Genomic DNA, 27,539 nt, shown 5'->3' on the forward strand with positions numbered 1-27,539 from the left:
CCCAAGGCCGGACGCCGCAGCCTCGGCCGCATCGCGCTGCTGAAGCGGGCGGTGGAGCTAAGAGCCTGAGACATCGGGGTCGAGCCCTCCGGGATGAGCTGCCCCGGCACCGCCACGGGCAGAGAGCCCCGAGCGTCTCACACCGCTGAGTGCATCTTTATTTCGTGGTTCGAGTGTCCCCATCTCCTTCACGCGTCGCGATCTGGGCTGCTCCTTTGCCTTCGGGAGGCAGCAAAGGCCTTTTCCCGCGCTGCAGCGCAGCCTCCCTTCGGGGTCGCGCCGGGGGCCGGCGGCAGGCCCGGGAGGTGCTGCATGTTTGCTGCTTCTTGCATTAAAAAAACCCCTAGAGACGAGGAGCAATGTCATTTCCGCCCCTGCGTCTGGGGGTTATCGGCCTCGGGGAGCTGGTGGTTCTTCTCCCCAGTGTGCGCATGATTTTCAATACTGCTCTGCTGTGTGTTATTAAAACAGTATTATATAAAAATACACATTTATATATAATGTACATTATATATATATATATATACATATATATAAATAAAAAAAATATATATACACATATTAAAAAAAAATGGTGATATTAAACCAAGCTGAGCGCTAGATCACCGGCACGTAGGCAGAGCCCCTTCCCGGTGTTGGGGCAGCGGGCGCAGCGAGTCGCCCGTCCTGCGGCGCCGATGCTGGGTCCCGCCAAGAGCCGCCCCTCGGGGCTCGGCACCGCGCTGCCCTGCGAACCTCGGCAGGAAAACGCTCCACGCCAGAGAAAAAACATAGGCTGAAACGAGGGATTAGTAGTAACCCCCCCCCAAATTTGGTGGCTGTTTGAGGCCGCCAGTGCCGCTAGATATAACTGCAGCGGGAGGTGGCACTTTTTAAAAGTAGTTGTGCCAAAAGCACATAGCACATAGCACATAGCTCGGGGCATTTGCAGTCTGCCCCGTCAAACTAGCTTTCAGTCAAGTCGGACAATATTGAGCCCCCGGAGCCCCAAGCAAGCTGGGGATGCAGAGCAGGGGGCTAACGCCACAGCCGGGACTTGAGCATCTCTGGGACGGATCTCTTTTTGCCAGCGTGCAGTGAAGGAGGGACCTGATCCCCAAACCTTCCCCTTCCGTAGGCTGCCTTCCAGCACACCGAGCAGCAACGAAAGCACAGGCAGGCCGGCAGCGGCAGCTGAACGCTCATGCCGCCGCATTAGGGCTGCAAACAAACAAATAGCAGGAGCTGTGTTTGGTAATTAGCGCTGTGGGGGGGTTTTTTTCTTTTTTTTTTTTTTGAGCAGAAATAGCTGAGAAATAGTAGTTTGCAGGAGGGAAAATACAATTTTCATCGTGCCTGGAGGTACGTGCGTTTTAGCCCGACTCTTGGTCTAGCTGGTCACTTTGAGTATTGCTACTTGCATGGAGGGCGCTGGCCTCATCCCCGCAGGGCCTGGGAACTTGAGGAAGCCCAGGAGCTGCAGGACTTGAACACAGAGGCCAAGAACTTGAGGGCTTAAAGGCATTGAGGGGGCTTTTTCCAGCTCCCCCTTGCAGTCCACCTGCTGGAAATGCACTGGTAGGATGAAAGAAGAGGACTGGGATCACAGGGCCTGGTGCTAGAAGGAACTCAGTTAACAGCTCGGTGCAGTTGCTAGCCTTATTAGTGTAAAAGAGGGAAGTGAAGGCGGCTTTCTGGCAGCGCGATGCTGAGTTTAGAGATGTGCCTAGCACAGAGATGGAGGAAGGCTACTTTGCTTTATACTTCAACAGGTCTACACAGCCTACTCATAGATAATTTCTAGAGCAATGGGGTTAAGTAGCTAAACTGGTCCTTAGACTACCTTTGACAGCAGACAGCGACTGCTTTTCTGACCCTCCCCACTGAGGCTGTCTCAAAGGCTCCATCCCACTGCTGTAAACCACACACCTAATCTGCGATTTACAAAGCAAAGCACAAGGCAGAGGGCAGGTAAAGCCAAGGGGTGGGGGAGGACAGCTAAGGGGACATACAAGGCAAATCAGACAAGGAGAGTATCGTTACGCTACTTGGCTGCTATATGAGCAAGGAGTAGTTTCAGTGACACCACTCATCCTCATCCAAGAGCAGAATCAGGAAAGGCTTTGCATGAATGTCACGCACGTGACCACGTTGAGCAGGAAGGGGCAGCACAAGCAGTGCCCACACAGACACCACAGCCATGTTTGTGTACACACTTGCCCTCTCTAATGACCAGTTTTGTATGCCCAGGTTGCCCCTCAGATAAGTTACTTAACTTTTCTCAAAGGACCAGAATACATGGAATCCAGCTTGGCCAAGCAGGTTGCTGTCGCCTCATCTAGTGTTAGCATAAGTGACTGGGTTCACTTCAGAAGGCATTTAAGAAAACTCTTGTGGAAGAACGCTGCCTTAAGCGAGCTGCGAGGAGTAAAGCACTTCACTTCTAATTGGAGAAAGGGGAATGGATATTTGTATGAGACAGGTAAGACAGGTCTCATTAGGCAGGCTTGCTGCTGCAGTTACTCTGGTTTCACATGGAACTTGCAAGTGCATTAGAAAGCAGTTTGCAGCATACCTACACCTACGTGATAAGCTGAACTTAGCTTTCAGCATCTTGCTTTAACACCATAGCACTTACTTGTTTTGGCCTCAGGGAGGAGACTACTGCTGCAGTCTCTGGGGGCAGACGGGCCCAAGGGGACCTTGCACACTGATCAAACTAGTGCAAACCCCACCCTGGCTCCAGCTCCAGGGCAAGTGATTTATTAGTGGAAGGTAAGCAACAAAGGGTGGTTTTGGCCAAGTATAAGCAGAAGCCTTAGCATAACTCGACTTTTTTCCCCTCCAGGTTTTCCTTTTTCCTCCACTTTGGTCTAAAACATGCATGATCCTGCTTGTCTCTTGCCCTTTGGGCCCAGGAGGCCATAACATGAGTTTCTAGAATTCCCGAGGCTAAACTTGGGCTACCTGTTATCTGAACAGGTCCTGCATCAGTCAATGACTGATTAGCAGGTCCCATTTAAAGAGTGGGAACAGGCAAAATTGCAAGAAAGGAGCCCGATGATACAGCTACTGCCAGCAGTACTTGGCTGAACAGCCTAGAGCTGCTCAGAGTCAGGCTCTCCAGAGCAACGCGACCAACCCTACAGCTCCACAGGACACCACGAATGAAGCGCCAGGGCCAAAGGCAGGCACATTTCTCCTGGGCCGAAAGGGCTCGTGACTTCTGGCTGCCCGCATTCCTCCCTTTCTGCTATGGGAGATCTCTTCATAAACAAAAGGATTATGCTGTTCAAGCCGGACTCTTCTAGCATTGACAGATGGCCTCTTACTGTGAACTAGTAAGATTTTCAGTACAGAGTCTTTGGCCCAAATGATTAAAAATTCAGTACTGAGCTAACCTGGCAGTTTTAACAGCTTAAAAGTGAAAGGGAAGATGACAAACTTATCTTAGTTGAAGAGCCATACATAGCAATGCCAAGGTTTCCAAATTAATAAAAAGCCAACAGCATTACAGATAAATGTATTTTAATTAGGATTAAATACTATCTCAAGGTATTTTGAAATCGCACTTGTACTGTACTAATCAACAGCCAGAGGCAATAAAAAAAGTCTGAAAACGTAAAAGTTCTAACATCCAACACATGACAGTATGTGCTGCCATTTAAAGCAACAAACACCACTCCCAAGAACAGTTATTCTTAGAGGAAAAAGTCATAACATTTTTTGTATGGACAAAAATCTAAATTGAAGACTGGAAGAAATATATTAGTGCCTGCCTTTTTAAAAGTTTTTTTTCTTTTTTTACATTAAATACAGTTTTCTTTAAAAGCAAGGTACTTTCTAAATTCATGGTTTATATACTGTATGTACACAAGAGCAGAACATTGTACAGTGTTTTTGGATAAAGCAGCACTAACTAGCTATAAGCTGGTATGGTGTTGCTGAACCAAACGCAAGATGACAAGTTAAGCACTCTAGGAGAAGTATCTCCACAGTTGGTATGAGAAAAGTAAAGTATCATGTATGTACAAACTGATTATTCAAACAAGTCCCCCAAATGCAAAATCATTTGCTGTGGAACTGTACATGCTGCAGCTAATCAATGGAAATCTTACTGCAAGAACCCATCAGACAGACCCAAAGCAACCAATTTCTTTCAGTAACAAAGTGCATTACCCATGCAGAGAGCACTTATACAAGTCATCTTTGTAATCTTCACCCCTTGGGTGCAGGGCTCCAAGGACAGCGGATTATTACTGCATCTATGAGCCAAGTAACCATCTGCATTTTTCCACTACACAAAATATGAAAATGCCCCATCCATACATACGAAATTGAGAATTAAAGCTACATTATTAGATATCTGTATGTGCATTCTGGCTTTCTGCCAAAAGTTACAGATTAAAGCAGAAAGTTTGCACTGCAGAACCACCAGTTCAGATTAAAATGGACTGGCAGCGATTTCCATAATTAGTGCAACATTAATTCCTACACTTTACCGAAGTGATTTACTATTCTTCAGATGCACAATGTGTTCACTCAGGTTTACAAAAAAACAGACACACCAGAAAGTTGTGCAGAAAACCGACTTCAGTTTTAAAGTCTACCCCATTAAAAAAAAAAGAAAATTTGTGCCCCAGTTCAAAGTCAATTCCTTCCCCAAAAGGATTTTTAATTCTAGGGTTAGCAGCAGGGCAGAATGATTAAGGTTCTACTTGTTACATATACTTTTAATTGTTGTTCAGTTTAAGTCTTCAGAAGTAAGAGGTTATTTACTGTACTTTCAGGATACTGTTCATCTTAGTCACTACACTGGTTCAAGGAATTGAATGTTTCTTCTTCAATGAGGACAGAAGCAAGACAACTTGTTTCTAAACTGCATCAACTTAAAGTTTCAAGTTTTAATGGTGTAAAAATCTGACATTCAATTACAGTTAAGAGAAACTTGCTACACAGCAAACTGCATCCAAATCTACCAGTTATTGATGGGACCTTTAAATTAACTGTTAACAAGTTATTCAAAAGCATCCAGATGTGGAAACATCAGGTCACCCAGCCAATGATCCAGCAATTCCCTCCCCCATTCACATGAGGCTTTACAGATGCAACTGGTGTGACTTTAGCACTGGAGCCAATGACTTCCACTGGTTAACTCCAGCACCCAAATGGCCTAGGGAGATCCCATGTTAAGCCCAATGCAATATGCATTAGTGTCATGGAGCAGGAAGATCCCAGTGTCTACTTGTTAAAGTTCACACAAACCATACAGATACAGACAGGATAAAACACAGACTCAAGAGGATCCGTTATGCTTGAAGAAAATTCCAAATAAAATGACATCTTCTGCACAGCCCAGCATCAGGAACAGCCACACCTTTATCTAGTATAATAAACTCTGTAGTAAACTGTTTTTGACCTCCATAGAGAGTAGGAGTTGTCAAATTTAAGGAGATAAACTCCTCTCCCTGGGTACTGGTGGCTGCCAGCATACACTTCTTCATGACAGTCTCGTCTGTACACAGGCACAATTTCATCTAGCTGAGGCTTGTTGGCATTCTTTTTGGCTTTTTCTTCACTGCTAGTATTTTCTGCAAGGGAAAAAAAAAAAGTCAGTTAACAGAGGTGCATACTTTACAACTGAAAGTCAGATCTTGGGGTGGAGGGGCGGGGGGGAAGGGAGATGACAGGGGAGGAAGAGTTCATAAAGGCAGGAGATAAAGCATTCAAAAATCAGGAGCAACAATAAGCACAAAGTTTCTGCGTTTTACTCCACCACTATACTAAAAAAGTGCGACTGCTACCCTTGCAATGGAGCAATCTATCCATTTACCCTTGCAAAACTGCATCTGATGAAAGGCCAGTTTGCCTCTGATTCAATCTGGACACTGCTTTATTATGAATTTTACAGTTTGTTATTAAAACAAACCATCTCCCCTCCGCACCACAGCTGGGCCATTTTTCAGAGATGCCAAGCACCCAGTTTTCATTAAGCCATTCCACAGGTTGACTGATTGCCATTTGTCTTCTGATATACTTGCTACTGCTGACTACTTAGTAGAAACAGTCCAGAAGGCCACTGCTTCCTGTGTCAGAGCAGTTCTGCAGTTACAGCACTGGTATCACTCTAGCCTATGGAACAGCCGAATTGGACAAAGCACAGGAGGGCACACTAAGGAGTAAGCGAAATATAGGAAAAGGATTTTTTCCTCCCTTTGCCTGCTTTAACCTATCAGTGATCAAATGAAACATTTGAAGTTACTTTCAGAATTTTACTTTCAATTTGAAATTGAAGAAAGATTCCAGCTAGATGAAAGCCATGCACTGCAGAGTTGGGGAACCAGGAGATTACACAAGGCAGAATCAGCTGTTTTTTTTCCAAATGGCAAGTTTTGCAAGACTGGAAGTTCATATAAATAAGCATCTTTACCTTCTTCTTCATCCTCATCATCACTGGATTCACTGACATGCACACTGACTGCAGTATTAGGGGAGTCTGTCCATTCAAAATACACCCCAAAACCAATGTCATAATTGTCTGTAGCAAACTCCCAAAAGAGGTAAGACCCCTCTTCGTGAGTTGGTACTCTAACTGTAACCACTTCTCCTCGGCCCACTGTGATCACAGAGTCCGCATCCTGCCGAATTTTTTCCTTGAAGTCTCTTATCTGGGGTCGTGTCCACATCGATGGAGCAGCTATCACTGGAACAGAATCTAGAGAAGAGTGAGAAATATCTCAGTTAAGTATTTGTCTCAAAGTTATTTATGTTGTATGCTGAAGTGTGTTTTAGGGGCACTCAGGAGCCACAAGCAGAGCTGCTTCTAAGTGGTTATCTTTTCCTACTGAAGAAATGCATCTTTTAACAGGGCTCAAACTTTTATGAAATGCAGTGCAAGTCTGGATATAACACTGCATGCTTAAATCCCACCAGCTTACCCATTCATCACATTTACACTGACAGCGCTTATGCAAAAATAACTCAAGATAGAGGTACTGCTAATGGCACTGGGGCTACGTTATACAGAACCTTTCTTTGGAAGGACGTATAAATGCAATAGAACCAGAGGTTAAGAACTTGTCTAGAAATTGTCAAATACTGACTAAGACAGAACTGAATCATGTTAGCATTGGTCCCTTAGTAGGATCTAAGCAAGTCTTTTGAGGGCTACTGATTCTGGATCAAAGTAAGGAGATGCATCCAGAGATAAGAGTGATAGGAAAGCTGCTGGGAGGCTGCTTTTCCATCTCCCACTTTCACAGCTCAGCCAAGAGCTAAAGGCAGTTCTGGATCCCATCTACGTCTTCACTTGAAATGCTTTCACTGCTTCATCTTTCTTTCCCCCAAAAGCTGTTTTTTTTCTGTGCAATATATTTTGCCTTGAGAGAAACCAGACCCAGGAATCAAACCTAGCTCTTGCACAACCCAACAAGCCAAGCAAAGAGCCACCGTGATCATACCCAAGATATATCTGTGTCCTAATGAAGGCTTTTGAGGTTATTTAATAAGGAATCTAGTTCACCCTACCTTTTGGTCCATTCTCTAATGCTTCTTCCAAAGCCTCTGGATCCAGCTCTTTTTCAGAGCTGTCTGTGTGCGCACTGGCCTGCCCATTAATAGATGGGATGTCCCCTGGGGCAGGCGCATTCACCATCGATGCAGTAGTCAGAGGCGTCCCTGCTGCTGCCACTACTGCCTCCTGCTGTTTTTGTAAGGCTGCCTAAAACGAGAGAAATTAAATCAAGTAAACATAGTAGTCCCGAGACATCTGTCTTCTAGCAAAAGGTATAATGGCAATTAAAAAAAAAACTCCCCTTCACCCCGTGAGGTGATATGAGAAAGCAGGAGCAGCACACATTACTGAGTAGTATTACATGTACTCAGTATCACAGAAGTCTAATCACTCTGTTCCAGCCCGCTGGATACAACCTGAGCTGAAAGACTCAACTTGGAAGTTAACTAGAGCATGCACAGTAAGCTGTTACACCTAACCACGAAAGCTGGGCATTTCAGTAACTTCTATAAGATTTAATTTAAAAACAGAAGCAACGATTTATTTGCTGGTTTTTACTTGGTGGTTGAAAGTTTTCTGGCTTGGGATCATCCAGCTTAGAAAAAAAAAAATATATATATATATATATTTAAGGTCTATTAATTACTTTGCCAGTTGGTGGGTTAACTTACTCAAAAGGGCTCTCTATCAAATCCATGGAGCCTGAGAAAGGCAGTTATTTAATTTGAATGCAGGCAACATAAGAGTCAGAAGGACTGCAAGCAAGCTGGGAAGAGGGTTATTAAAGCACAAAGGCGTTCTAATAGAAGATGACTTATGCACATGGAAACTCTTTAGATAGAATTTATCATGCTGTGCCTCTGCAAAGGATTAAACATACCTAAGATAAGATTATACCGGGTAACACCCATTCTTTTGGGGTTAGGCAGGATGCCTTATCCCTTTAGCTTCAAGGCTTATTTTTCCCCTCAGAGTTATCAGTAAGAAGAGATTACATATGCTTTTTTGTTGGGATAGGGCAGAAGGTATAATTGACAGTACTGTTCTTTAAAGAACCACCTAATAAGCATATCATTTTGATGAATGAATGCAATGTAGATATTCTGAAAGAGTAAGATGACAATATAGTCAGTGACATTTCAAACGATCAATTGTACAAACGCTGCCCAGATCTACCTTCATTACAGAGAGTTCCAGTGATTCAATGTAAAGTGGTGAGAACTTATCTAGAAAACTATTCCGTACAGCCTTTCCAAAATTAATCATATCAAAACCTGATCTAGAAGCAACCAGGACAGAACAGCACTTTAACTGCACTAACAGATCCTGAAGGTGCCCAAGTTATGGGCATCCAAAAGGAAAGTATTCCAGAAGCATTATGGAGGCTACCTTTGCCTCGAGGAAAGCATCAGAAGTAGAGTTAGATAATCTTAGCACTGTTACAAGCAGACAGCTATGACTGAAAGGAGCGGTGTTGATAGCGTTGAAGAAAACAGGCAGTGTCTTTGACACCTTAGTCTCAAGGGAGTAGTATCAATTACAGAAGGCTTTGAGGGTAAGGCTGATGAGGCGGTAGCTTTTGCTTACTACTATGATGCCAAAGCATTGGTACCAAGGTGCTGTTAAGCTTCAGCAGTAACAGGGCAGGAAGCCTCTAGCTTTCCTATACCACTTCAACTCTGTCCCTTCCTTGGGAAAGCTCTTTGCTGAGGGCAGTCTCTTCAAACTACAAATGACTTCACAGAAAATCAGTTACTGAATTTTAAGCCTTCAGCTCAAGAAAAGTAGACCTCAGACTGGCAGATATAGGCCATTTAAGAATCAGGTCCTCCACACAGAGGTCAGATGTTAGAGACACGAAGTCTGTTTTACCATCTGTTGAAGACACTTAGAGGGATATCTTTGATCTTCAAAATAGTTTGAGATCTGAATAAAGCACGTTTACCAGAGATACAAGATTCCCCTAAACAAAGAAGTAGTAAACTTTCAAGCCCAGGCACAAAATTCTTGCACAGAAGTCAAGTACTACTGCCACCTGTTGCCACAGGAAATACAAACCGCAGGCAAGCAAACTGTATTAATCCCTGATGACAGATGTAAGAGGGGAGAGAAGTCAGGGGAGAGAAGTGGACAGGAAGGTGCAACCTCAAACCCAGAAGTGGTGAGACAGTGCTGCATGCACATTCAGCTGGAAACACACAGCTGACCAAAGGCTGCTGTGCTCCAGAGACCCTTGAGTGGGATACATGTACGGTCAATCACTTGAAGGCCTGTGCTCAATGCACTGGTATGTATACCCATTAAATTACTTGTGCACAGATGCCACAGCAGAGAGCTTAGTGTTTGGCCTCCAAGAATTGTAACAACAAATAGAGTTATTAAAGGCTGCTTAGAATATTCTTGGTTAACAGATGCTTCAGAAATCTACTGGAAGAGATTTAGTATTTGATTTAGATTAAGAGATTTAGGGCTTTAGTATTTGAATCTGAAGCAACATTAATAAAATTTTTTGCCTCTCCTTGTAACAATTATCTTTTAAAGGGGATAGGGGTAGACAAGTTAACATCTCCCAAAGACAGCCTGGGACACTGAACACACAATCTAAGTTTCTCAGGTGGCCCATCATACCTGTTGCTGTGCAAGCTGGACTTGATACAACTGCTGCATGTATTGTTGATAATGCTGTTCTTGGAGCTGTCGAATTAGGATCTGCTGCTGCTCATAGTTGCCCGGATACTGCTGGGCTGCATACTGCTGGAACTGAATGGCGGTCTGGGAGTTCAGTGCTGCCATTATCTGTTGCCTAGATTGGTGAGAGGAGGGCATGAAGATTACAAGCTGCTGAGGGTACTGGGGAAATCTCTGTATTTAAGCAGCCTCAAAGACAGTTAATTCAATTCTTGCATGAACCAGTCAAAACAAATCTATGTAACGGAACAGAGCCCAGGGATTATGCAAATGGGACTTCTTCCATCTAAAAATCTGCTGAAAATATAAACAAGGCAGCAACAATTTCCACCTAATATTTGAAAATTCAAGTGTAAAAAAACCCCCCAAAACCCAAAAACCTCTTGCATAATTCTTGGTCTGTAGCCTGATAAAGTTAAAAAGGAAGCACTAGAAAAAATACACTACTGAACTTCTCAGAGAGAAGCAAGGTGGGAAAACCACACATTTGGGTGCTCAGGAAAACATGCAGAAACTATCCTAGCAGTCCTTCTACAAATAGTGGTACTGCTGTAGCACTGCATGTCAACACTTTTTGCTTAGACTAAGGAGAACACATTACACTACTATGTTAATTTCCCAGGACAATATGCAACCAGATATGAGAAGCATGATTGACTGGCCCAACTGAGGAACAGACAAAAAGCACTGTGAAATAGGATGGCTGTAGCTCCAGACTGAACTGCTGATACTTCAGGAGGAACAGATGGGTTAACTACACATGGACTCGGTTTTCCTCCTCTCTCCAAAGGGCTAACAGAAGTTATATAAAAAACCTACCTAGCCCAGTGTCCATTTTGTCCTACATCCTATGTCCATCAGTGACCAGCTATTGACGCTTCAGAGGAAGCCAGTATCATACAAATACAAGAGGAATTCTTTTTTCTCACCCTTCTTCCCTCCCCAAAACTCATCCTCTAGCAAGCTCTATTATTAGACTGATGTGTCCTAAAAGGCAAGGTGCAACCACCCCTTAGCAAACTGTAACCACTCTGAATACACTTGACCTGTATATGCATACTCAAATCCCTTTTCTGCCTAAATTCTTTACCTCTAACCTCCTACAACCACTTATGTGACTTCTTGTCATGTTACAAAAAATTTCTCTGAATTTCAAGGCATACCCCATCTCCTGTTACTTAACACTGCACAACTTTGATTGTATTGCCTGTTTACTTACGCTTGTATTTTGCACTCCTCTGGCCCTCACCATGTTAAATAAACAATAAAGCAGCAAGACTTGTGGATTAGTTATTTGCTCCCTCTTCAAAATCACTACATAGCAAACATGGGATCTTTCAGAGGCACCCCCTGCAAAGACATTTTTACTATGGTAAAGTGTTACCTATAGGTGAGGAGCAGCTTTGATGATTTATTATTCTCTTAAACACTAAGTGTGCAATGCGGGATCCACGTTTTCAGCATCTGGGTACATATGCGAACAACAGAACAGAACTAGAGCTATACATTCTAAATAACTAGATTAACAGGGGTTACAGACAGAGCTTAAGCACATTTAAAAGTGAATTCTGGACTCCTTTTAGAAAGGTGCTAAGAGCCAGTGACTGCCAACATACAGATGAGATCTGTAGACACTTCACATTTTCTAGAAGGGGAGCACCTTGAAGGAGAGAGTGTTAAGGCTCCCAAGTTAGAAAAATTTCAGCCCATGCATGGAAAAAAGAATTACAGCTATCCTTTTATAAGGTTTTGTATTCTGTGAAGGGAAAGAAACTTTCAAGTCAAAGTTCACATAACATTTCCAGATGGATGCTCGCATTCTGCTCAGTTGAGAGCAGCATTAATCATTTGAGAAGCAGAGCCACAAGTTTTCAAGAAGTGCAGCCCATAGGCCTATAGATCCCCAAACAGAGCTTCACTTCGGACATAGCTTCTCCGGCAGCTTTGCACACAGTAATATGGCAAGAGAGTTACTCTTTACAAACTGTCTCTCCTAGCTTAGGACTGCAAAAGCCACTGTCAGACTCAAGTACTCTGAATTTCAGGTATTCAACTCTAGCATAACTATTTAAACAACAGAATTAGAGACAACTGTCTCAAATGCAAGACAGTTATTTTCTTCGAAGTCTTATTTATTTTAGCTACTCACTTCTGTTGTTCCATCCGAAGCCGCTCCTCCTCTATTCTCCTCCTTTCCTCTTCTTCTCTTCTCAGTCTTTCTTCTTCCTCCCGCCTACGTTTTTCCTCTTCTTTTTGTAAACGCTCACGCTCTTCTTCTTCATGACGCCTTCGTTCTTCCTCTTCTCTTCTGCAACATCCACCCAATAAACTATTTCAGCGTTCCTACAGTCCTAGGATGAGTTATTTTCAACATGCTGTAACCTGCCTTTCACCTGCCCAGTAAGACTTTCTGTTTCACATCATCTCCTTCCACTTCAACTTGACAGGAGAACTTTCTTATTGCACACAAAAAGAAAATCTATTACTGTTTGGTTTTACTGCACTGAGCAATATGACAAGCATACATTCTGTATTATAATTTAATGTTCATTCTAACCTATTACCATGCTACCCGTAGCAGACAACATAGGGAAAAAAGTCTTGAAACCTTAAGCTCTAACATATCTTCCAGGCTTCAAAATACAGTCATTAAATTACAGATACTATTTAATAATCACATGATGTGTAAAAGATCAACCTTTGTCAAGTGGCTAACCCAAAAGGGAAGAGTAGTTTTAAACACCTGATGATTTCATGTTCAGTAGCTACTTAGTCAATTGATATAACATGGAGGATTGTGTGAAGTATATTTTTCTTAAAAACAGACTATTGTATCAGTAGAATGAAAAAAGTTCCTTTAAGATATTCTAGGTATGTCTTCACTTTGGAAACATTCATTACTGACAAAGTAAGACAACTTAAACAGAGCAAATGGTATCACAGCCATCTGAACTGGAAGCATCTCTCTTCCCCAAAAGGCTTCAACCTAAGTTGGCTGTGGCACTGCCTGCAGGTCAAGACTCAACATACTCCCCTACACCAAGAAATTCAAATATTACCTTTTCTTTTCTTGTTCTTCTTTCTCTATCTTATGGGAAGTGACATAAGTTGAGAACAAGTGGCAGCACCTATTTAGGAGCTTAACAAAGTCTGTCATAGCTTCTTGCTTTGACATGTTTCCAAGGGCAGCCCATTCCTTCCTGAGAGAGAGAGAGAGAGAGAGAGAGAAATCATCAGCTAAGAAAACAGAAGACTCAATTCTTTAAGTCAGTAGTGAACCCCTAGTCCAGCATTTGGGGGGGGGGGGGAGAGTTGAGACCAGGGATCGAACTGCATCATATGTTGTTTCAGAGAACCAACAGCTTTTTCCCATTTGAAGTGAGACCTTAAACCTGTAGATCTCATTTCTCCTGGTGCAGGCAGAAGAGAGCAGTTTCAGACAGACATAACTGAGTGCTTATAGAAAATCTAACACATACCATCAGCCCTACTTAGAATTCTACACTGCATTCTAAAATTTCCAAAATACAAATGAACTGGCAAATGAACCTGAAATATTCTTCAGCCCTCTTTCACTCTAGTCTATAGGAAAAAGTATACACTTTCCCAGATGAACAAACACTGGGACAATCATCGATTACAGTGCTTAAGTTAATCGAATACAACAGTTTGGTTTTCTGAAGAAAAGGCTAAGTCCACTTGGGAAAAAAGCAGTGCACAGAGTCCAGGTCTGAGATGCCTATGCTGTGCTGCACATTGCCTTTACAAGCAGAAATAGCATCAAGAAACAAGAAAAAAAACTGTAGCTTGAACTGCAAGGAATACAGGAGACCTGTCTGAGACTGCCCTCATCTTGCCAAAATTTACTCAGGGTCTGATTCCAACAGGTATCTGATTTCAGAAGCTACCCTTGATATTAACAGAATGGCTCTGGCAAATACTTCTACAACAGGCCAAACCTTTTGCCAGCAGTAACTCCAGTGCAAAGCAGAGTTAGGAGCAGGAAACATGGGCTTGCACTTTAATGCAGACCTAATTAAATCTTCAACTGCTATGAAAAACTAGATGGTCAGCACAGCAGCTTTTCCTAGTGCTTCAGCTAAGCTAAAAACCAAATGTTCTTCTGTTAGCTCCTTTACCATACCATAGCTCAGATTTTTAAGACATATTGGAAGAGGCCCCTCTCACTTTCCACTACCATACATACCTATTGAGGCAACCCACATACTTGTTTTACTACTGCTGAATTCTGGAGGACATTTGCCTCAGACACAAAAAGCAGAGTTAAGATCAACGAGAGCAACAGTCTTTTTTTACCTTCTATCATTCCCCAGCACATCAAAGAAACCAACTTCAGGGCAAGTGTCAGGATTGTAAGGTCCCAGCAGAACCTGCTTGTGCAGTGCAACAAGTTTGAGTTTTTCTTCATATGTTGGATGAAAGGCTTTGCCATCTTTTTCTGTAGAGGAGAAAAAGAAAATTTCACTATAATGATTAAGCAATTAAACACACAGTGAGAGTGCTCTGTATAACTGTTACTCTGATTTCTTCTGTAAAAACATAATTAAGAAAGATACAAATCACAGAAGGTTAGACGAGTTCAGTCAGTTTTATTCAAATAGATTTGTCCAGAAGAAACACATCTAACTTTAGCTGCTGAAGCTTAAAGTGTTTTGTTCATACCATCTAGAGTGAATCACAGCTAGCAAGATATTGTATAAATATTTGTTAATTAAATGATCATACCATACAGATCTATATATCTGAAGTACTTAAAAAGCTTCTGAACTTGATCTCAAATGTGTTTGCCAAGTCTATTGTAAGGTGAGTGGGAAGGACTTCCCATGAAGACAGATATAACTTTTAGACTGCTTTCCTCACATGCTCTTCACATCATGCAAGGGCATAAAGAGCAAGCTAAAGGCAAGGAAAATTGCAGAAAGAAAAGTTAGAATTAAGGTGATATTTTCCTTGAGGGAATTTGATTACTGCATTTTGTCAAGGCAGCTGGAATAATCCCTCATGATAAGAAGGTTTTGAGGCAACTCGATCAGTATCAATGCTTTGCTTCTCTGCAAAAGGAGCTTTGGCCATAAGAGATAGGCAGCATAAAACCCAAAGACACACCAAACTTCCAATGGCTCCATATCACAGCTTCCTAAAGCAGTCCTGGTTAGATCACATCATGGATTTATTGGTAAGGAAAGACTCTCATACATCATTTTAAATGCATTAGTCAATGCATTAGTCACCTAGGACTTACCTCAGCACATTTAACAAACCATCAAAACAAACCAAAGGAACAGGTGCCACTATTTACACTGCTTGTTAAAAAGACCTTTTTCTTGAACAGGAAACCAAATAAGCATCATCTCTTTTTGGAAGGACCGAAATGAAGAAGCTCTTATTGGAGGCAAACGATAGACAGTTCATGTGACTGTACTTCATAGCACTCCACACACAGTCGCGAATCACAGGCAGAGCTGCTGCTAGCTCCCAGCTCTCCTTTTACCAGAAAGGTCACTTTAGAGTAAGTTGTTCAGAGACCCAAGCTGAACAGTCCAATTCATATTCAAACTTTAGGGTGGACACTTAACAGGTTACAACATTTTTCAGCTGAAGTGTCAGAGTTATTAATGGGAAAAGAAACAAAATTCAGAAAGAAAAAGGAGGGAAAAACTTGTGCTATGGCTTATTGAGAAACCCAGACTAAATACTTCTGAAACTTGAGAATCAGACAGAAGCCCAGAGGGAAAGCATTTGCAGGTCACAGCAAGAAGCTATGTTTTTGATAGAATAAATCGAGTACCTTATTGGACTTAATCAGTTAAATCATCCCAAGGAATCACTCACTACATGCATGCCATTAGTTGTGAAGCCAGAATCAAAGAATTGGGAAGGTAAACATTTATTCATCTCTTAGCCACTTCATTCTTTTTCAGAATCCCAAGTATTTGCTCTTTCTCCAGGGTCACAGGAACTTACAGTAAACATCTACTCCTGCTTCAAGAGTCCTTTGCCCACAATAAAATCCATTTCTAAAAATACCTGATAGGGAAGAAGGGGGATGTAAAGACAGATACAGACTCTTCCCGATAGTATCCAGGGAAAGGAGGAGAGGCACTGGGCACAAATTGAAACACAGGAAATTCAACTTGCTTATAAAAGAGCTTTTTCCTGTGAGAGTGGTCAAGCCCTGGAAGATGCTGTCCAGAGAGACTGTGGAGTCTCCATCCTTGGAGGCGTTCAAAATCAAACCAGACACAGCCTTGAGCAACCTGGTTTAGCTGACCCTTCTTTGAGCAGCGGGGTTGGACTAGATGATCTTCAGACATCCCTTCTACCCTCAACCATCTGTGATCCTTGATATGTGAATCATCATGCCCTGCAGCTTCACCTCTGAGTATACAGCACTTTCTGCAATCAAGCCAACTTGGTAAGCTCTCCGCCTGTGTCTCAGGACTCCTGCTTCCAGGCCCCCCAAATATTCCTTTAGCTTTTCCCTCCGTTTCTTCACACTCACATTTAACTCAGAACTTGCTTATTGGGCTTAATGGAAGTGCTTGGTACCCAATAAATAGCATACACTCTGAAAACATACTTAGCGTTCTGGGGTAGGGTGCTCAAAAACAAGTCAATTGACAAGTGTACTAAACTATTTTTTGCTAGGCTTCCGTGTGAAGTATCCTTCTCAAGAGGGTCACTATGGCATAGTTCACCTTGTATAACCTGTATATCTACAGCTGTCTGTCAATAAACATAGCCATTTGCTGTATTAGACTGCTGCCTAAGCCGGCTAACAACTAAGTATTTGAACCCATTTCTGAACAGGGCTTTAAGGAAAAAAAAAAGTTTCCCTCAGCAGCTAAAAGCAGCAGGTCTGCATTTTCCATAGAACAGAAGTCCAACCTCAAGCCCTAAATACCAAAGGAAGCCAAAATCTGCATTTACAAAGAATGGTGGTCCAAGGGAAGAGGAAAGAAAGAGCAAAATAGGAAGAAAACAGAGACAGATAAGAAAGAGAGAAATAAGAGACAGACATTCAGCGACTTGTACATAATGCAGATTAGAAGCAAGCTCTCAGCAAAGTATTTAGAGCCAGTCAAGGGAGAAGCTGTAAACTAGCTATTTTTCAGTTGAATTCTTCAGGATGAACCGTGCTGTATAATTACCCCAAAGATTTGGAAATGTTGCAGTTAAACTGAACTAGAGCAGCTGAAGCCATCTGCAGAGTTAACTACGCCAAGAGCAAGCATTAGTGAGTCTAGGCAAGTAGGAGAAGTGCCGAATTTATGAGGTATCCATGAATGCACCTTTCAAGTATTACCTACTTACCAAATTGGATAGGTTATTTGATTTTAAAATACAATTGACAGGAAGCTGAAGAATATGAAACAGCTTTAAGGAACAAATTTGAATAATCTAGAGGATGCACAAAGCAACAGTCCAGCAACTCTACAACCCTCCCTATGCCTCTGGTATTCCTGACTGAGCAGGCATCCCTCCAAGGCCAGAGGAATGGCTCAGCTTTCTTACAGATTCTTAAGAGATTTCTTTTCTGATGCTACTTCAAGCCATCATTCACTGGAGATGGCAATTTCTCAAATCTCAAGCTCTACACTTAAACAGCAGCCATTAACAGACCAGACAAACTCAATTAGTGATTAAGGGTATGGTTATATGAAGGCAGGCTGAGGACCTATGTTGCTTTATGTATGGGCAGTTGCTGCAGAATGCCTATGTACTTCACTGATGACATGAGTAGTTTACCCAAGATGCAGAGAAACAGGCTGCCTCCCACTTACTGCATGCTTAGACCTTATGGACATGTGCTGTGAAACTACTGTGTTGTCACACACCAAGTGAAAGTCTCTGCACACCTAATATTACCAGTTTGAACTACAGCTCTCCTTGACAGTTGCCACTGTGTTTAGATGCTAACAAGAGATCCATTGGGAGTGACTCAATTAAATTCTTCAGAAAAACAGCACTTAAAACACAACTAACCTTACTTGCAGTATAGATAAAAAATAGTATGCCTGAAGCTCACTGTTACCATTGCATACAAATACCATCGAGATAAGGCTGTTCCAACAACCCAGTACTGGAAAGCAGATAGTGATGTAACTCTCCATTATGTGTCACTGTACTAGGAATTGGTATAAAACCACAAATTCAAACTCAAGGGAGTTTAACAAACATGCTGAAGAAAAGACTGTCATGCAAGAAGATATCGTTACTTCTTCGTAACTTCAGAAGTTTTTCAGCTGCCAGAACTGTGCCACAATACGCTGCAACATCCACTCCAACTTCCCCTACTACACCCTTTCTAAATGGCTAACTCCCATAGGATTGCATTCAGTCCAAGTTGTCTAGAAAGAAATAGAAAACAGTTTGCAGTGTTATTTTTTGCCTGTTGCTTTTAAATGCTTTAGTCACACATGCTAATGCTATTCATTTGCAAGGTTTTAATGAGCGAGCTCAAAATTGAGAAATGTGAAAACTGAATCACTGCCTGCAGTTCCTGGTACGCATCCTCTTACATTCCTAGCTGTCGTCTTCTGAAGATTTTCTGTATCAGCAAAAGTTATCCACCTGTCCTTCCAGTTAAGTGTCACTGCAGCTTAACATCATATCAAATCTAGATCATAATACAGGGTTCTTCAGATTCTTGAAAACAAAAGTCTACTTAACTAATGAATTACAATCATGCTATCAAATTAGCACACAATAGAAAAGATGAAGTCAAACAACAAATTTTGAATGACGTATTGCTAAGGTCCTTGATGCCTCCTTGCTGGGTTAAGAGGAAATAATTTGGAGCAGTCAAACAAAATTAGAGTATTCAGGGTACCAGGAGAGCTTTCAGATAGTAAAATGATATGGTTTGTATGCTGTCTACCCAGATGTGCTGCACTACAAATCACTTTAGACAGCACATGAACTCAGGGACTGTTATATATCTAAGGCTGGGTAGAAAGATATTCCAAGCAAACGATATGGAAAACTGTAAAACCAAGTTGATACTTGCAGAGATTTGCTGGTACATCTATGCAAGCCAGCCCCTTCTACTGCAGGACACAGCTTAAACTTAAGCAAATTACCTTCACTGACACAGCTTGTACCAGTTCAGCAAGCACAATAAGCTGCCAGCCGAGACAATTCTACCCCATCAACAGCCCTGGGGCACACACAGTTACAGACAGCCCCTGCGACAAAGACACCCACCCATTTCAGTAACATTACTATATAGGCAGTGTTTTCTCCTGTCAGCCTGATTCAACACAATGGAAGAGGTTTTTTTAGTGGAAGCCAAAACGCTAGTCATTTTGAACCAGGCTAGACAGAGCAGTAGGAAAAAAGTGAGTATTATAAGGAAGGCTCTTATTTCAGACAGAAAAAAAATGGACTGGAACATTACTAACCATCTTATTTCTATGCTATTATTCTGAAAAGCGTTCTTCATAAACCATTGTAGAAGCTTGAAAGCCTAGCACATCTTCTGCACAGCCTAAGGCCTGATAGTTGAAGTGACTCAGAGGCAAACCTTTACTAGAGACAGAATCAAGTAGCTTTTGAGTCTCTTTAATATCCTCACTCAGTTTCAATCTCATCACTCTGTGTTTATACACACTCCCACCCTGTCTTTACTTTGAACAATTTATTTTGTTACATGCAACATGCCATCACAGACAAGTGTTAGCAGTCATTGCGATAAGCAAGTCTAAGGTGTTTTGATAGAATTAAACTTTTCTAGAAAGAAAGTACATGATGAGCCACAACTAGACAACTCAGTCTACACACAGAGGCAAAAAAGGAAGCCGCTTCACTAGTTATTGCTACTTACCCTTTGACACCATCCAGTGACTTCTTTAATATCACACCCCAAGTTCTCTCCATCCCAATAACCACAGTTGATCCAGATACCACCACTCTCCCAAACAAGTGCTGCCCTTAATCACTTGTTTGCTTCATGCTAGTCATGTGGGTAGTTAATATCATGTGTTAAAGCACTTCATTTTTCTGAAATCTATACTAATTTGGAAGTGGGGGAATCTTTGAAAAACTTATATCAAATAGTTCTAAGAAAAATTATCAGAAACAAGCATTTGTTTCAGCATTTACCTATTAATATGTCTCAACCTTCAGATCCCTAATATGTTGCCCCCCAAAGTAAAAGAGGGCTTTGTATTTGTTCTTTGGCATCTACAAGACTGCTAAACAAGCATGCCCACTCCCACAGTTGTTTTGACAGTGGATATACTAAAGCCATTTGGAAACAAGACCAATTCTTTTCAGAGCCATCCAGATATAGAACAAGCTAACAGAATCAGTAAACTGAATATTACAAGCTGCAGTAACTCACCATCACATCTATAAATAAAAACCTTCATGTTATATCACGCTCAACAAAAAAACCGCAGATGAAAATGAACAACGACTTCATGAGATTTTTACTCCATCTAGCCATGGGGCTAGAGGAACCAGGTCCTCATTTGGAAAGCCTGACATCATACAAAGCGGAAAGTTTTCTCTTATAAGCAAAACCATGCACTACAAGAAATTGCTGACGACTCAAAGGAACAGTAATAAATTGAAACATCTTAAAATTGAGCTTTATTAAAAGACAGACCACTAAGATGGTTGAGATACAGATGTTTTTTGGAAACACATCAACACAGGGTCACAGAACGAGGGCTCAAGACACCCGCTTTAGTCCTACACACTCCTAACAAGTATCAGGGTGCTAAGTCAACCAAGGTGAGGAAAACAGACAACAATTTTGTCCTTCTAGCACAGTGGAGTTTTCCACCTGCCAAAACACTTGCCCTCAGACAAAACAGCTTCCCTGGGGGTCAGGTAACAACTGACCACCACAAAGCTGACCGAAGTACAGCGTTACACCTTCCCTATTGCACACACATGGCTGGACTCCCTATTCCTTGCCCTATGTTAAGCAGCAGCAGTCCAAAAATCAGCACAGTGACACATTGCTGCAAGGCGCTCAAACGGTGTAGTACAATGTAATGCTACAGTGAACACAGGTCTTCCTCAAGCACATGCTCGATTTCCTCTTCTTAAGAAGGGAGCATGGCAAGATACCTTCAGCTTCCTGCAGGAGCAAACCTGGCTGCAGGGAATCCCAACGCAAACATCCCAGCTCTACACCCATGCAGATATTTCATGGCTCGTGTGCACAGCTGCGAGTTGGAATCATGATGGCACAAGACACAGCAAAGCCAGACTTGAAGCTAGCATCCTGGGGAGAGGACAGTTCATCTCACGCAAATACTCTGCCTGTCAGCACGCTTGACAACAGCTCAGGGGAGCTCTTCGCCTACTTCCCCCCCCCCCCCCCCCCATGCTGCGAACAAGGATGTTTTGCTCCGTTTTTAGGGTGGGTGGTGCAAGTCCTCGGCAGAGCCTCCACAACGCCGCAAAGCGGGTGCGGGGCGGCCCGCCAACTGCCTGCTCGCTCCTCTCCCCCCGCACGCACGGGCCGGCCCCGGGTACCGGGGGCAGGGAAACCCCGGCGCTGCCCCGCCGCACCCCCCCCCCCCGACCCGCGGCCCCGGAGCTCCCCAGCGCCGGCCTCCCCGCGGCTCCCGGGCCCGGCGCGGCGGCAGCTCCCGACCCGCTGCGCCGGGCCCGGCCCCCGGGGGGGATTTGGGGGGGGGGTGTCCAGGCCCCGCCGCCGCGGCCTCACCTTTGAAGAAGCGCAGCGCCAGGCCGTAGAGCTCCTCCAGCGCGAAGCCCCAGCGCCGCTCCGGGCTCAGCGTCGCCTCCTCCGCCACCGCCGCCTCCCCGCCGGCCTCCGCCGCGCCCGGGCCCGCTCGGCTCCGCCCCGCCGCCGCGGCGTCTCCCGGCCCCGGCCGCGCCTCGCACGGCAGCTCCTCGGCGTTGGGGCTCAGCGTCAGCCCGTCCACGGAGACCTCGAGCCGGTCCGAGCTCAGCACCGCCGCCATCGTCCGCCGCCACCCGCCCTCCGCCTGCTGCTCCGCTGCAGCGGCCACGTCCCGACTTCCTGTTCCCTCCGACCCGGAACTTCCGGCCACGCCCAACCGCCGCTCCCCGCCCGCTCCTTGCCCTGAGGCCCCACCCCCCGAAGAGGCCACGCCCCCATCCAAACGGCCGCTCCCCTCAGAGGCCCCGCCCATCGGCCCATCGGCCCCGCCCCCCTCGCTAACGGCCGTCCGAGGCCCCGCCCTCTCGCCAACGGCCGCTGGGCGCCGCGCGGGGCGGCTCGGGCGTGGGCAGAGCCCTGATGGCGGCGTGGGGCGCCCCGCAGCCCGGGGGCTGGCTGCCGGCTGCCGGGGATGCTCCTGCGCCTCCTTCAGGGCCTCTGAACCCTCCGCATCGGCGCCAGGGGCACGGGTTACCTCTGTCTGCGGTACGAGCGCAGGGCCAAACACCTTCCCCGTGGGAATGGGGCTGGAAATGCCCCCGCCACCCCGCAAAGGGAGTTAGCCGTAGCCTCGGGCAGGCTCTTGGCCAGGGCTCGCTGGCATGGCCGGGGGCGGGGAATGGGGCTGCCCCCGAAGAAACGAGCGCTGCCTCTGCCAGAAGCGCCTGGGCAGTCTGCCCTAAATCGCAGGCCCTCCTCCAGGGCAGCCCGAACACCCCGAGCACTGGGGTTTACGTGAGTGGTTGGAGGAACTGCTGCTGAAAACGCTGTGTGCGCTTTTTGGTTGCTTTATAGAAGGAAATAACGATTTTTCAACAGCTTAATGTCAGACATTAAAAGCCCTCTGCTCCAGCTCTAAGGTAGCGTGAGGTCTGCTACTGACCTCTCTTCCTCATCTTTCAGAAACCATGCTTCAGACCTCACAGAAGAGAGGCAAGAAAGGAAAGTAATGAGCCAGGGAAAGAAAAAGAGTACAAGGCAATTATTTCTTCAAGAGTTATAGCTGCAATTAGCTTGCTCCCTTGTGACCATGAAACCCTATCCACAATAATGCTATTATTGTATGCTATCCAAGGGGAGAGAGTCAGAATGTGATTTTACAGTTCTGTGCCCAGCCAAGCAAGTCGATTCCCAGTGCAAGCAACCCTTGTCACAGGGCTTCAAGCGGGAATAGGTGTCAAGTGCTTTGGGTCACATTTCTCGCCAGAAACAAGATGCCGAATGCACACCTTGGAAGCTCAGTGTTCCTCCTGGGTGTTTAACGAAGCCCATACAAAGAAACAGCACCCTACAACTGTGCTCTTCCTCCAGTAACACCAGGGCATGTTGAGGAGCCCCCAGTTCTTTACCTGAATCTGCCACTGGTTTCCTGGGTTGTCCTGTGAAGCCACTCACTCAGTCTAGGAGTTTATCTGCCGTTCAAGGTAGTATATCCATGTGCTGATCTCTAAGGAAGGCTGAGGAGATTTTATTAAGTCATATTTACAAAGTACTTTGAAGTCTTTGGATGAAAGGGAGAAGAACTGTAAAGCTTTATTTAAAGCACTTCATTTCCAGTTTGTATTTCTTGAAAGAGTGAATGCCACATGGGACACTGTTTACTATAAATGTGTACAGACAGGGGCAGAATTTGATTCAGATGATGAGTCATCTAAGCTTTAAAAGAAGTTTTACAACTGATTGGAAATCCTCTCTAGCTTCTTCACTGGCTTTTTTGTTTTTGACTGAGGATCAACCACAATACTCTATACGTGGCTTTTTCCTGGCTAAGACTGCAGAACAAAGGTGTGTCACCCTCTTTTGACAGTTCTAGCTTTCAGGGGTGCACTGTTCTCAGTACTGACTATGTGGTGCTATCTCTGTACCAAATCAACAGCAGAACAGATAAAATGATCTCCTCATACATGCATGCACTCTGCTTTACAAGTCTGACATTTCACCATCAGATCCAGCTTCACTTAAAGATTTGTTAGTTCATCTATAAAATTACTTCTATTAAAACCTATATTTTTCAAAGTTTTCATCTGACACATTTCACGCTTGGTTTACAGAGTCTGTGCTTCATAAATATTTCATTATGGCATTAATTCCATTCCACAGTTTAAACCATAGAGAGATTAAGTTTAGTGTCTACTTTAAGAAACTCCGATTTGTGTATTTGAGAATGCATCCTTGTAGGAAAAGAAACTGAAGTTCTGACTGAGCCTATAGGCTTTGCTATGTTTCATCCAAGTAGAAGGAAATATTTATTTCATTTTATATGCTAGGAAAAACAGAGCTGCTTCTGTTTCATGTTAGATTATCCCCGAACCAGACAGCCCTAAATTTGCCTAAGTGTTGGGAGGTCAAGCTAAACCCAAGATGCTCCACAGTCTTTGCCTTGGCGGGCTAATTTGTAGTAGAATTGCAGAAAACCGATTTCCCTCATAGTAGGATGTCACCTGTAGCTAATGTTTGGTATGCTTAGCAGATGTGAGACTATGCCTCTCTTCTCATGCCAGCTTTGCTATTCCACGGCAGAGCGTGTGAGCTGGCGCCAGCTGAGCAGGTTTCTCCACAGAGTGCAACGTGGTGTCTTGGAGAGGTACCAGCTGGAGGCTTGAAAGCAAGACGTCTCTGTTAGCGCGACGTCTAGCCAAGGCGTAGCTGAGGCCCAGCCCTGCGCTGGCACAGCTCCGCGGCGTGGTTTGCCTTAGTCTGAGGTCTCTGCGCCGAGAGCCACTGGGCAGCGCAGATTTGCCTTTAGTGACTCTCCGCCCGTGTCCCCTGTAGCCCTAGCTCTCTGTGGAGAACGGGCCGGTCACGTTATATTGACTCCTTTGTTTCACACTGCTTCCAGATTGTATTTCTAAACACAGTAAGAAACCATTAGTGCCACACTATTGCATCAGTAAGTGCTGAAGGAGTGATAACGCAACCAGTGGACAATCTGAGTGCTTGATCAGGTATAGGAAGGGCAATACCTGTGAGATAATATATTAGAAAATGGAGGTTCACATTAGAGAGGAGTCAGGAAATCCTGGTCTGGGAAAGAAGTTTATTGGCAATAACAAAAGACAAAATATTTTTCCAGAAGCAAACTTTGAACTGGTAGAGATGGCTATTTGAACTAGAGAGTGGAATCCAAGACATATTCATCAAGTGAAAAAATAGAAGCTTACCTGGAGCTACCTGTCCAGGCAACCACCGGGCCCTGAGCGCATCCTCGCCCTCCTGGAGGTTTGGCTGCGGGGGCTCAGGGTGCAGCCGAGGGTGGCCCCCTTCCCACGGTGGCTGTGGGCAGCGCGCCCGGGCAGCGCGGCTGGGTGGCCAGCACCCAGCCCCAGCCCATGGGAGCTGCTTTCCACCGAGGCTCTCACCCTCAGCCCCCGCCTGCGCTACGGCCCCCGCTGCGTTGCAGCCAGGCCTGCACCGGGCCCTGGGCGCCCAGATCTGCACCCGCAGCCCAACCCGTGGGCTTTCACCCTGCCGGCTGCGTTGGCCTGCTTGGCTTCCAGCTCCTCGTCCTGCAGGGAGCAGCCAGCCTTCGCACGCAGCCAGTATGACTAACACCTCATATTTCTAGCACCCTCGATGAATTGCTTATGAATCCTATAAATCAAGAAGTATTTTCCGAATGATTATGACAAAGAGTTCTCAATAGTTTATGCATTTGAGAAAAACCCTAGCTTAATTCACAGATAGGATGAAGATGCTAAGTTCAGCTATTAAATTATTCATTTATTTCTTCTAACAACTGATTCTGCATAGCAAAGAAAACACAGAAGAGATTCAAGTCCCAAAGAGGTAGCCTCAATCCAACAACAATGGTCTTCACTAGGAAATGTAATCCTAGAAGCTTTTTATATAACAAATTAATTATTTAATTCAAGCTAGTGAATGTTTAACAGCAAAAACCACCAACCCACTCATTACTATTGTACAGTAAACCATTAAAATGTTCATAGAGGATTAGTCCCACTTAAGCAAATAGCTATTTTACTCTTCTGGTATTCATAGGTAAAAGACCGTAGGTCCTTCCTCCCTAGGTATCGATGAGTGAACCATGGGTGCTTCCTCCAGCTTGTACTGTCCTTCGAAGGAGTTTCCACTTACCTAGTAGCTGCTAGCAGAGGAAGGAGCCCTGCTTTATAAGATACGGCCTAATGTATTGTTTGCTAGAGCAAGATTGCTAAATGTTTGATGATCTCAAATGAACAGATCTGAACAGCTAGGTCTGGCACTGTGTTGTGGGCTCAGAAATGTAAGTCATCATTCACTATGAAAATAGTGAATGTAAGTCATTCATTACGAAAATATCGTTATCAGCTTCCCAGGAATGGCTGCATTCAGTAGAACAAGTGTGAGCAACCTTCCCAGACCTACTGGAAGTGTACCAGCCCACAGGTGCGCTCCCGGGCCTTTCACTGGGAGAGGGGAAAATGCAGTGACTGGAAGGAAAGGCTACATGTACCTTTGGGAAGGTGATCAGATTAATGCAAGGCTTAAGTTCCCCAAGGTCTGGCAGTTAAATTGCATTTGTGAGTAGTAACTGGATTTACCTTTTCCAGAACACGACAGTTTGATTTCTTCCTTTGCTGTCTTCATTTTCCATTCATGAGAGTTTACTGGATGGAGCAGTCTAGGACCAGAAGAAAGACAGTGGTCAAGTTCTTTTACTTTAAATTACAGGCACTTTCGTTGTCTGTCTGGATTTACACTGCCTTTCCTTAAAAGGTGGATACAAGCAGTTTACTTAGGAGTTGATCTTATACTGTAAAACCACCTGTGGAAGCACTGTTACAGCATGGTGGACTCCCCGCACTGCTAATAACACAAAGGAAAACAAATTTAGTTTGTGCTTATGTCTCTAAATTGCTCTGGCTGATATAAGGTGGACTAAAGGGTATATATAAATATATATATTTTTCTCCCCTCATAGTTTTGCTCATCCCCGTCTTTTTAAAGAAATTGAATTTTTTTCATTTTGGAAGACTGAGATGGAAAACATCTCTGTCACAGGAGCACAGTATATCTGCCAGTGCTTTGCCAATGATCCCCCACCAAGTTGCTTCTCATGGTGGCCTATTGGTCTTCCTGAAATCTAGCAGCCCAGAGTGACCCTACTGCACATGTGACAAACGGATCTTCTCAGTAGCTCTTTAGATGTTCAAAACGCATTAAGCTCAAAGATTGTACGCCAACCAGTTGGGCATGTGCAGTAAATTGTTTTTGGACCTGCTGATATTGGCAGCTCTGGGACAACAAATTGTATAATGTCACCACATTGAGAGCAATTTCTATTAAGTCATTTAAACCTGCCTTTTTTCATTAGTACTTGTTAACTCACATGTCCTACAAACTCTGGGGAGAAAAATAAGCCCAATCAAGATTTTATGCTTCTACTTCTCAGTTCAGGCAGAGAGCACTTTGAATCTCCTTCTGTAAGACCTCCACCACAGGCTCCTCCAGATT

General features: G+C 44.1%; 1 protein-coding gene across 1 annotated transcript; it reads right to left on the reverse strand.

Moving 5' to 3' along the window:
- Positions 1 to 4,863: 4,863 nt before the first annotated feature.
- ACBD3 (acyl-CoA binding domain containing 3) lies at positions 4,864 to 22,188 on the reverse strand. The gene is made up of 8 exons (XM_067292939.1): positions 21,888 to 22,188; positions 14,498 to 14,639; positions 13,240 to 13,380; positions 12,330 to 12,488; positions 10,121 to 10,295; positions 7,507 to 7,699; positions 6,410 to 6,694; positions 4,864 to 5,570 (listed from the first exon to the last, which is right to left on the reverse strand). Exons 1-8 carry the CDS (start codon positions 22,144 to 22,146, stop codon positions 5,359 to 5,361), a joined length of 1,566 nt encoding a protein of 521 aa, XP_067149040.1. The 5' UTR covers positions 22,147 to 22,188; the 3' UTR covers positions 4,864 to 5,358.
- Between the last annotated feature and the right edge of the window lie 5,351 nt (positions 22,189 to 27,539).

Source organism: Apteryx mantelli, chromosome 3 (genome assembly GCF_036417845.1).
Source record: "Apteryx mantelli isolate bAptMan1 chromosome 3, bAptMan1.hap1, whole genome shotgun sequence".
Classification (NCBI taxonomy): Eukaryota; Metazoa; Chordata; class Aves; order Apterygiformes; family Apterygidae; genus Apteryx; species Apteryx mantelli.